Source organism: Rhincodon typus, chromosome 7, assembly GCF_021869965.1.
Source record: "Rhincodon typus isolate 14 chromosome 7, sRhiTyp1.1, whole genome shotgun sequence".
Taxonomy (NCBI): domain Eukaryota; kingdom Metazoa; phylum Chordata; class Chondrichthyes; order Orectolobiformes; family Rhincodontidae; genus Rhincodon; species Rhincodon typus.
In genome coordinates, this window is record NC_063338.1 from 43,659,317 (window position 1) to 43,671,041 (window position 11,725).

Below are 11,725 nucleotides of genomic sequence, written 5' to 3' on the forward strand. Positions count from 1 at the left end.
AAGTAAATGCTGAATTTGTATTCTACAGTATAAAATATAACTTTTTTCTGCCTAATTACTTCCTCATGAAAGCCAACTTATTTAGAATCATAGAATCATAGAATCCCTACAGTGTGGAAACAGGCCCTTCGGCCCAACAAGTCCACACTGAACCTCAGAGCATCCCACCCAGACCCTTACCCCTATAAACCACCTAATCTACACATCCCTGAATGGTTATCTTCCATATTTACTAGTGACCTTCTAATAGCTCGTTAAAGTAATCACTTGTGAGCATGGCCTGCAGCCATTTGATCAACATATCTAACAAAACTGAAAATGAACAGTTAATATATGTATTCCTATGAAATTACTAAGCTTGTTTTGCTAAAGCTAATTAATTAAGGGAAGTGCAATTTTCTACTGGAGATTTAGACTCTAATTCTCAAAAACTTGCAACAGTGAAAATCAAGTGCCGAAAAAAATAAGGCGGTGATGTTCCACTCTTATCAATTGCAACTGACTTAGAAAAATCCATAATATGCAGTAACCTTTTGTAGTAATGAATCATCATACTTGACTTGTGAGGGTGGCCTTTATGTTCTCTACAGTCTATTCTTTTCAGAATAACTGTCCAGCAATTGCAATCTATATTAAACTGATATTTCATTGCTTGATAGTTGCCTGATTTTTATGGCTTTCTTTGACTGTGGTAATTTATAGTTGCAGCTCTTTGGAATCACATTCATGCAGTTTGTTTTGCATAAGCTGAATAAAAATGACATGGAAGGGCATGAGTCAGTACACATACTCCAGTAATATCTGGTTGTTTTACCCTTATGTTTCCAGTTGGCAATTTAAAATTATGGCCCTAACTGTACTTTAAATATGTGATAATAGCATGTGTACCTAATAAGGGCCAGTACCATTTCTTCAAACTGTGTGAATAGTTGTCACTCACATATGACAAATGCGCCGTCATCTGCTCTTTTCATGGCCCCCTAAAATCTATACCCTGGAATCAGGACGATGAAATTAGCTGCTGTGTAAATTGTGTGTCTGAGTGGTTCATTATCTAATCACCGTTGGAGCCCGAATGATAAAATAGATTGATTCTGAGAAGAGCTGTGGCAGATGAATTCAGCTATTTTGAAATTTGTACTTAATTTCTCATAGAAACAAGAATGGGCGAGTTCAGAATTAAAGGCGATATTGAATATGCTGCAAACATACCACTGCTTTCTTCAGTTTATTAGCAATTTCTGCCACTACAGTCTAGATGGAATTTAGAGATTCAATTCAATGGAGTATCTTTAACTTTTTAATAACTGAAATTGTATTTTAAAATTTCACAAAATGTTTCTTTCAGGAGCTTTTGAAGATGATGAAATTGTTCACATTGAAGGGAATGTAGATCCTGTTCGGGACATTGAAATTATTCATGAAGAACTGAGACTAAAGGATGAAGAGCTAATTACGCCCATTATTGACAAACTAGAGAAAGTGGCAGTAAGAGGAGGTGACAAAAAACTAAAACCTGAATATGTAAGCATTCTTTTAAAAGAACTGTTTTTTCCCATAACCTCATGAAATATTTGAAACTTAATGTTAAAGTCTACTTTCTGCTTGTTATCCTTGGCCTGTTCGCTGACAAATGTATAAAAAGGCTGGGTTTAATGTGATATTTTGGTGTATAAATTATAAGTGTCTGAGGCCAGGAATTGTAGACATCATTAGCACCGAGTAATTCATTCAGTAGCTAACCTAGGGTCAGAACGCTAGACGAATGGAAGTATTTGCACAGCCTTTTCATATGTTTTGAACGTGACAGAGATCTTTAAACCCATTGCTGAGATTCTTGATGCCGTAGCTCGGAAAAATAACACCAATTTATGATTTTTTTAATGCAAGGGGATCGTGTCTGTTTTGTTAGAAAGGCCAAAACTTTACAGACTTTATTATTTTGTCTGCCATCTGTTTTGGCGAAACTATTGCCTGTTTGTTGTATTAACCATCTGGGTGATTTCACCTGCTGAAACCATTAGTGGACTCGGTGTTTTCTCAGATTAATCCTCCTGACATTGGTTTTTGCAATGATGGCTGGAGCAGGCATTCAGAATTTGCAGGTGGCCAGTGACGCACATAATTGCTGACAATTTTAGGCAATGAATAAAAATGGGCTACATCACTTGTCAAAGGTTGATGTAAAGATGCCAAGTGAAATCTCCTGAAAGCTTTTTTAAGTTTAAATAATAGTTTGTAAACATTATGTCCAACATTTTTACATTCTTATGCGTGTATAATTGGTTTGTGTCATGTTATTAAGTTAAAAAATATGTAGAAATTTTAATTCTTAAAAACTCATGAATCGGGTATGTAATTCTTGTGAAAAGGGAGTTAGAGAGTAAAGAAGATCTACTAGGTTTTGTAGATGTACATTTTGTCTTGCTAACTCCATAATCTTAGCTGATGGTAAAGGAGTTTTTTTAAAACCAAATTGGATTTTGTTTGTTGTGATAAAATGATAGTAATAAATTTTTGCATCAACTCAGTCTTGTTGGAAACCTGCTATTCAAGTGATTGACTTCCCATGTTTCTTTTTTTTTGGATGCTGAGAAATGTAATAATTGTCCTTTCCATATTGGTATGGCTCATGAAAACTACAATTACATTTTATAGTTTTGAAACTTGTTATTGCACTGTTGTGCAATTTCTCTGATATTTTTGTAAGAGAAGCCACGTCTAACGAAGAGTTGTCAACTTCAAGAATTTATCTTAAAATGTGTTAATAAATTAGCCGTCATAAATTTAAGTTTGATGTAGATTGGGTATTATCGTTTTGCTAAAGGCTTTCCGTTATACGTTTAAAATTACGTGTTTAAGGAAAGCAGATCATGCACCCTTCTAAATGCAAGAATTGAGTTTGACCTTTTGGGCTGGTGTGCCTTTTATTAACACCTGCCTGTGAAGAGAATCATGCCACACGCAGCTCCTGATTCAGAGCAATGAAATGGATAAGGAAAGGCTTGAAGGGTTCAGTTTGTGTCACTTGCTGTTTGCCGTTTCCATTTCACAGATGATTAATCTTTCTTTAAGGAAAAGACAGAGAAACAAAGCAAGTTGTCTCTTCCTGCAGTTGCTCCTTCTGAATGCACACAAGCTTGATGACTAGAAACCCTTTAGAATTCCTGTTGAGAAAGATGTTCTGAAACTGAATGCAGCTGGTTGGAGGTCACCAGCATGATTCTGTTACTATTGTGGAATTGAAGCAGTTTTTCACCCTCTTCATTTTTTGGAAGGGGGAGGTGTTGGCAAAAACACAAAAATAGAAGAGAAGCTTTGGACTCTTTTGACTCATTTGTAAGGTTAGATAAATATGTAATATATTTTATTTAAAATAAACTTCTTACTTTACTATCCTCGCCCTTTTTTCTGGTTCCTGTGTGGCTTTCTTGTACAATCAGTATTAAGGGACCAATTGCATATTTCAGGGTAAGGAGCATGTAATATAATGTTTATATAATCAAAAAATTAACATTAGCTGTAAGTTGTGTTTTTCCCATTCCCATAAAATTTCTGTTGTGAAATGAATTGCACTTGGCTGCTTTTTAACAGCTTGAATAATTATCGAGTTCCTGTTGTGTTGATTTACCTTTTAATGTATTGTAATGCCCCTGCTTTTCTCTTGACCCCTTACAGGACATAATGTGCAAAGTCAAGAATTGGGTTATCGATGAAAAGAAACATGTACGCTTCTATCATGACTGGAATGACAAAGAGGTAAGACTTTGATGTGCGGTTGGATGTATTAATATCTGTTGCTTTTGTTTCTTTAATCTGTGTTAGATGTCACTTTACCTTGTAGAAATCTTGTAATTAGGTTGTAAAGACTGTTGCATAATTCAGCATTTTTCTTTGGGTCAGAGGGAGCCATTCAGTATCTTCATTGTTTGAGATGGGTCCTGTTTCTGTGGGGTGAGGTTAAAGCTGCTTAAATTGAAACGCATTTTGGTTTCTGCCAATTTTTGGGAAAAAAAACACGGGCTACGTGCAATTTTTGCTCTAATGTTGATCTTTTGCATTCTTTCTCAGATTGATGTTTTGAATAAACATTTACTTTTGACATCAAAACCAATGATTTATTTGGTTAACCTGTCTGAGAAAGACTACATCAGAAAGAAGAATAAATGGTGAGTTTTTTACAGATGGTTTATGTAGGGGAAATTGGAATTTCAGAAAAAAATTGTCTCAGAATCTGGTTATTGGTCTTTGTAAAACCTAATCACAAATGTTCCTTGTGTAGAATTTTGAATTGTACTTTGTTTTTTGGCGTACGATATCTCAAATAATTTTTAAAAGGTCTGATAAATGTGTATCACTGCAAGTGTATTGTACTGACTTACTTAAGTAAGAATCGTATTATTTTCTGGTCCATTAATTTCATGAAGTTTCTTCTTTCACTTTTCCAATAAAGGAATGCAGAATAATGAAGAATAAAAGTACTCTCATCTACATAATTTATTCATTTGTGTCTGAATGTATGAATATTTAGAATGTGCATCTGGAGAGATTATCTAATTATGATTAAAGTAAATGAAAACTATAGAAATGTGTAGGACCACAGAATATTTCTTAATTGCATGCTTGCTTGAAATAATGAAAAGTAATTGCTATAGTTTAGAGTATAGTACACAAATTGTGTGGTAAGCGGCCTACCAACAAAAAGAATAGTATTAAATAAGTGAATATGTATTAATCTATCTTTCTGCTCTTCAGTGTTCAGAATTCACATGATTTTAACCTACATATGAGGATATATTGCTACCTGGCCTTAATTGATATATTTCGGGCTGTGTTCTTGCAATACCTTTGTCCTGGTCTTCGAACTAGTGCATGGATATGAAAGATATATATTTGTCTGTCTCAGGTAATGAGACAGATTCCTTATGCTGAAAGCATCTCGCACCTGTGTAGAGATGATTACTGGTGGAAATTGCTGGCTGTAATTGTACAGCAATGCTACTTCCAGAATCTAATAGTAGGCAGATTGGCAGAAGACGCCGTCTGTGATTTGCTTGTTGCAGATACCCCATTTTTACTTTGGACCAGTTATGATGGTGATTACTTATGGCCAATTCAAAAGAAATAATCAACAAGAATTAAACATCGTTTTCACTAAAATAACTACTGAACTTTAACTACGACAAAAACAGGCTTGGTTTGTGAAATCTGTTGTGGTTTGTTCAGTCAGTGCAATAAAATATACTGCTCTGAACTGTTGTCTGTGTTTGTCAAAAGATCAAAGCCAATACAGATGAGTGATGTTCCAAAAGCGGATTTACCACATAGCCATTTTTCTCAATGGCTTGCTGCCTGCTGTTCCTATTTTCCCTCCAGCAAGTCACTGACTACCTCCCTGCACATCCCTTCCCATAAAAAAAATTAAGGAAATATTTCTCGTAGATTTATGAGTGGGAAGCATTTCGTGATAAGGAATGGCATCTACTGAAATGGGTCAGAAGGAAGGTAATTGCCCTTTATAATACACGTTATGCCAGAGCTTTAATGCTTATTTATATAGCATAGTTTTTGTTTTTGGGTTTGTGAAAAAACCTTGTAAAAGTAACAAAACAGTGCTGTGGGAATTTGAGGTAGTATAATGAGCAAAGTCAGCACTTAGAGTTCAGGATCTTATTTTCCAGATGTGAATAGTTAGTGTAGATCACAATCAAAGGAACTCTTCCTTAATTAGCTTCTTGACTATTGTGTCTCGGTTTTCAGAAATGTTTGGAAGCAGTTTACTTAACAAAATTATATTTGATTGGAATATACAGTATTTGTTAAGTGAAGAATAAAAGCTTGTGTAGGAAACTGAACAATGTATTCGTGTGTTAATTGTATATTGCTTGAAGCCGCTTAATAATATAATTCATCTTTAGTCAGTGATGATGAGTGATGCAGAAAGAAGAAACTTTCAAAGGAAGCAAGTTCATTGAATTATTTTTCTGTTTTATTATTACATAAATTAATGTTGATAAATATTTGAAAACTATCAAAAATGAAGTATATTTATATTATACAAATTCATTGGTTTCTTTCTACACCTATTGATCCATTTTAGTTGGAGGAATTAATATTGTTTCTAGAGAAGATGCTGTAAGTTAATGAATGTCCCATGTAGAACAATGAAGAACAGATGTGTTGGAGGCTTAAGGGCTGTTTGAAAAAAGTGGTATTGATAAGTGAGAAAGTGTTTTACAGAAAAGAAAATGCTGCAAAAAATAGTAGATTTCTGTTGGTATATTCCTTTTCTTTGGCAAAGATGTAAGGTCTGCAATATGATTAAAGATTATGCTTTTGGAAGAATTGTATTGCTGACGCACTAAGTACAACAAGCTTAGTTCAACAGTTAAATCTCCTGGTATAGCGCGTAAGGAATTTCTACTTTCTAAATAAAAAGCAAGAAATTTGATACCTTCTCTCCTGTTCTTCAATTGTACCATGGCTGCTGTGTCAATTTTATACCGTGCTCTGTCTGGAGGTTTTCCTCTTATTAGCCCGGTATTTTTTGAATTTTCTCAACTAAATTTAATGTGATACTCAATAACTCTTGTCTTACTCAACTTGGTCACAGATTCCATCTCCTTTTTTCTTATGAATTTAAGAAATTGTTACGCTAAATTATATGTCATGATTTTTTTGCATCGCAGTCTTAAGTTGTTAACACAAGACATTACTGAGGTCTGTTCCTCCATTATTTATGCTTCTGTTTATTTTACTGCACCTTCAGATGATCTCATCTAAATTGAGTGAGCTAATCTTACAAGTATGGTTTACTGTGAATCCTCCTGTTGCAATGGATCAAAATAACAGAAACTGTTGGATCATGGAGAACTAGGACAGTTGGTTTGTAAGCTGTAATTTTATTTCGGGGATGTAACATCAACAGCAAGTGGGATCTACAAGTTGTCTATTTTTTGGTAGTAAAAGTCATGTACTACATTAATATGAGCAGTTTCCAGCCCATTTTTCATAATAATTGACCCAAGCTCTCCATAGTGTGACCCATACTTCAAAAGGCCACACACAGGATGTTGAAGTGGAAAAATTTGCATTGTGTATGATAACAGTTTGCCATTGAATGATGGGTTAATGGCACATTTTGTGGAGCTTGTACTTAATTAATTTATTTCACCTATTTTCTCAAATGGCAAAAATACTCCATTTCCAAAATGTGCATCTCTCTCCTCGCGCATTTTGCAATTGTCAAACAGTATTTATCTACCTTTTGGACATTAAACACCTCCACTTATCATTTTACAAAGAATAAAAGTCAAGCAGCAGAAGTTTGGATTATTGCTGAATCTCTTAAGTTGTATTCCAAACGGTTCGAGGAAATGTCAGGTAGCCGACCTGTGCGAGATTACTTTTCCTGCCACTTATCTTGGCCATGTTGAAGAAATTGTGATTAAAATTAAAATAGGCCATGATTGCATTGTATATGCTCATGCATGGTTGTTTTTCTGTTTTCTTCAAGAGTGTTTTTTCTATGTCTTGTCTTTTGAATCAATGTATGATTCTTTACAAACATTGTTGGACTGTAGCATCTTCCCATACTGGTGGACAGCATGAATTGAGGTCTATTTTGATTTTGGAACCCATTGTATCACAGACCAGTTCTAGATAAATTATCATATTTACCTTTAATCTTGATTAATATGTGGATTTTAACCTGGAACTGTGATGTTTATAACAAAAATTAATGCTAAAAATTAACATAAAACTTAGAATTATATTGGTGGTAATCAAGATTGGAAGCTCTTTTATATTATTTCCCTCTTGGCATTAAGGCTGATTGTAATTTCTTTGCTAAATTTCAGATCAGTGATTTATATGTCTGACCTTTCTACTCCAGATTATGATTCTACTTTGTGGTTTTTGTAGTACCTGAGCTTTGGAGGTACTTTGTTGAGAGATCATATTCATCCCAGCAAAAAAGCAGTAGGTGGTGTACTTCAGAAAACTTGAATCATTTCTAAAAGTGAGCACATTTCTTGTTTTGACACTGTGTGGCACTTCAACTTGTTTAGTTTAAAAAAGTACCTAAATGCCTACTTGATGTGCTGTGACCTGCAGGACATTGGATCTAGTTTAGGAAGGCATGTTTAACATGAATAGCTCTTCAGCTATTGTAATTTTATTCATTATTTCTCTGAATGTAATATGCACATTTCTGCAATGTAGTAATCCATTTTTTAAACTCTTAGTTTATACAAAGGATCTGATGATTGCATTATGCTACTTAAACTCCCTATACTACTTGTGAATGGAAATTGGCAAATGAAACTTTCAGCAAGGACCGAACACCAAAGTTGAAACATAAAATGGACGTATCCATAATAATATATTGCTGGCAAAGCCACTTAAAGGCTTTTTTCCTAGTACAGTTTTGGTCCCCATTTTTAAGAAAGGATATACTTATATGGGAGACACTTGAAAAGACATTCACTATACTGATTCTTCGGATGGAGGGGAGGCTAAACAGCTTAGGCCTTTATTCATTAGTATTTAGAAGAATGAGGAGCGTTCTTATTGAAAAATTTTGAGGGAGCTTGACAGGGGGAGTTGTTGAGAAGATGGTTTTACGCGTTGGAGAATCTCAAATTAGGAAGCATGATCATAGAATAAGGGGATCTTCATTTAAAGCTGAAATGTAAAGAAATTTATTCTCCCAGAGGATGGTGGATGCTGGAGTTTTGTACCCCACAGAATTGTGGAGACTAGATCGCTGAATGAAGCAGTAAAATATTTTGTTGAAATATCAAGGAGTTTAGGGCTATGAGGAGCTGGCACAAAAGAGCTGAGGACTGGGGCAGATCAGCTGTAGTCTTACAGATTGGCACGGCAGGCTTAAGGGATTGATTGCCCTACTCCCATTCCTAGGTCCTGTGTTGTTTCATAGTAAAGACGAACATTGTTGATTTTGATGTGAAGCTTTGCAAATGGTGAATTTATCTGATTAGAATTGTTTTCTTAGATTATTGGTAAATTTGAGCTTATGGGAGTTCAAGCACCCTCATGCCAAAGCATTTCATTGCTGTCTTTTGTTGGGTCAGTAGAGCAAAAGAACGTTATTGCAAATTTGAAATCTGATAATTTAACCCAGTATACCTTCTGGCTTATGTTTGCGGTTTACGTGTCTGAACTACACTTTTGCCTGAAGTACCTGAGTGTCCCAATGCTGTATATTGGTATCTTTTTCTATTTACTGATCATCTCTGTGACTGCTGTCCAACTTTGGGTGGAGTATTCTGGAGGTCTGTCCACATTGTAGTCTGACCCAAAATGTATGCAAATGTCACTCAAATGTTACTGTATTTATCCTATAGGGGTTGTGTTCCTAGTAATTTATGGAGGTACTTCATTTTATTTGTGAAGATTCATGTTACAACGATTGTGTACAGTGATGCATATGGACCCTTCAACCTGTTTTTCTTTTGAGAGTTATGGGAAGGAAAGCAGGACATTTGACACTCTAAATTGATTAATTGTTAAGCTAATTGAACAAGATTTAAACTAATTGCTTGGACCTGTGTACAGGAAATCACTTGACTGGGTTTGTGGCTATCTGGCGTTGTTTTTTGTTTGGAAATTGTTTAGATTCCAGTTGTGTCACAGTGCGATTGAGAGAAAGCTACCCAGCTTAGCATCTGATTGTTTAGAAACCCTTGTTCAGCTCACTGTAAGAACTGAAATCCTGATCTAATTGTTCTCCTAAAAAGCATTTGAAAGAGTTCTATTAGACAATATCTGAGCAATCCATTGTCCATAAAGATCTCGGAGACAAGTTTTGTGTTGCCCATCTGCATGTGCCACCATGCTAACTGAAAGATGTATTGAACGATTTTATAAATTATGGATTGGATGAATATGGCTCCAACACTCCTGAAGCTTGACACAATCCAGGACAAATTAGCCTTCTTGATTGCCACTCCACTCACCACCTTGAAAATAAATGTTAGGGGAGGTAGTGGCGTAGTGGTAATGTCACTGCCTAGTAACCCATAACCCTTGGGTATTGCTTTAGGGTCAAGGGCTTGAATCCCATCATGGCAGATGATGAAATTTGAATTCAGTAAATGCCTGGAATTAGAAATAATCGAAAGGCAACAATGTAGCCATTGTCGATTCTTGTAAAAACCCATCTAATATCCTTTGGGGAAGGGAATCTGTCATCCTCACCTGGTGTGGCCTGCATGTAACTCCAGATCCGCAGCAATGTTGTTGACTCATAACTGCCCTCTGTGCAATCAGGGTTGGGCAATAAATGCTGATGCCCACATCCCATGAATGGATATATTACAATATATACTGCTATTCCATGATATATAGTGGCAGCCACAAGATGCTTTGCAGTAACCCACCAACATGCCTTCTTTCAAACGTTTGGCCTTTACCACCGAGAAAGAGATGGACAGCTGATGAAGAAACCAAGAAGGGAACACCACCACCACCTGTAAGGTCCCCTGCAAGGCACACACCATTGTGACTTAGAAGTATACCGCTGTTCCTCCTGTGCTGTTGGGTCAGAATTCTGAAACTCCCTCCCAAACAAATGGTATCCTTGTACCCCAAAGACTACTGTGGTTCAAGAAGGGATAAGCAATAAATGCAGTTCTAGCCAGTAACACCCACATCCCATGAATGAATAAAAAAAAGAAATTGCTACAATTGGTACCACTTGTGGAACATCCTAATACGAGTGTTGAAGGATATCTAGATTCACAAGTAAAGAAGAGGAGCTAATCTTTGTTTGCGATCTGACAGCCGACTATTGTCCTGTGACGGGAATGCTAATATCTGTCAAGGTTCCTGCTCCTCTTAAGAATTTTGCCTCTGGCTTGTTCTGCAGTGATATAGAACATCAGCAATATTGGTCAGTTGGCAGTTCAAACATATAAAAGAGATGACAGCGTTTGGGGAGAGAAACATTTCAGGTCCATTTCTGGTTCCTTTCTCCGTTCTGAGGAAGGGTTACTGGACCCAAACATTAACTCTAATTTCTCTCCGTAGATGCTGCCAGACCTGCTCATCTTTTCCAGCAATTTCTGTTTTTGTTTCTGATTTCCAGCATCCGTAGTTCTTTCGGTTTTTATGAAAGATAATTTTGTTTAGCAAAGCACGTAATTTCACTTCTTTCCCCATTGAAAGGCGACGTGAGAGTAAGAGGCTATGCAATCTTTTTTCCTATATATTGGTGCTACTTTTTCAAATGGTTATATGCTTCAGTCCCAATCATCATTGATCACACCCATGTAGCTATGCACAATCCTTTTGCATTATAAAGAAAGGTTTCCGCTCCAACAAAAACAGATTGCTGGAGAAACTCAGCAGGTCTGGCGGCATGTGTGGAGAGAAAGCAGAGTTAACACTTCAGGTCCAGTAACCTTTCAGAACTAATTGTAGCTTGGAAAAGGTTGGTATATATGCTAAAGGTGGGTACAGGGATTTGAGGTAGGAGAGGGTGGGGCTGCAACCTTCAGGACTCGCTATCAAGTTCATTAATTTTAAGGCCTGAGGATCTTCCATGTTCTTGCCTAAACCCACACAGCCTTACAAAGGCTGCTTTCACTGTAGCCAACCCACTTTCACCCACCAATGGTCTCCATTAAGTTTTTCTTTTTCCTTGGCTCATGTTTTCCATTCCTTGTGTATACTGCTGCTGTTCTCTCTGCCTGGGCTTCAT

At 36.2% G+C, this 11,725-nt stretch overlaps 1 protein-coding gene across 1 annotated transcript in view; it reads left to right on the top strand.

The window, feature by feature from the left end:
- Window positions 1-1,335: 1,335 nt before the first annotated feature.
- The window catches only part of ola1 (Obg-like ATPase 1), a 192,167-nt gene continuing 181,777 nt past the window's right edge, over window positions 1,336-11,725 (top strand). The window contains exons 1-3 of the mRNA XM_020535435.1: window positions 1,336-1,524; window positions 3,679-3,759; window positions 4,072-4,169. Of these exons, the coding sequence (XP_020391024.1) occupies window positions 1,336-1,524; window positions 3,679-3,759; window positions 4,072-4,169 (368 nt within the window). The remainder of the gene's footprint in view (window positions 1,525-3,678; window positions 3,760-4,071; window positions 4,170-11,725) is intronic.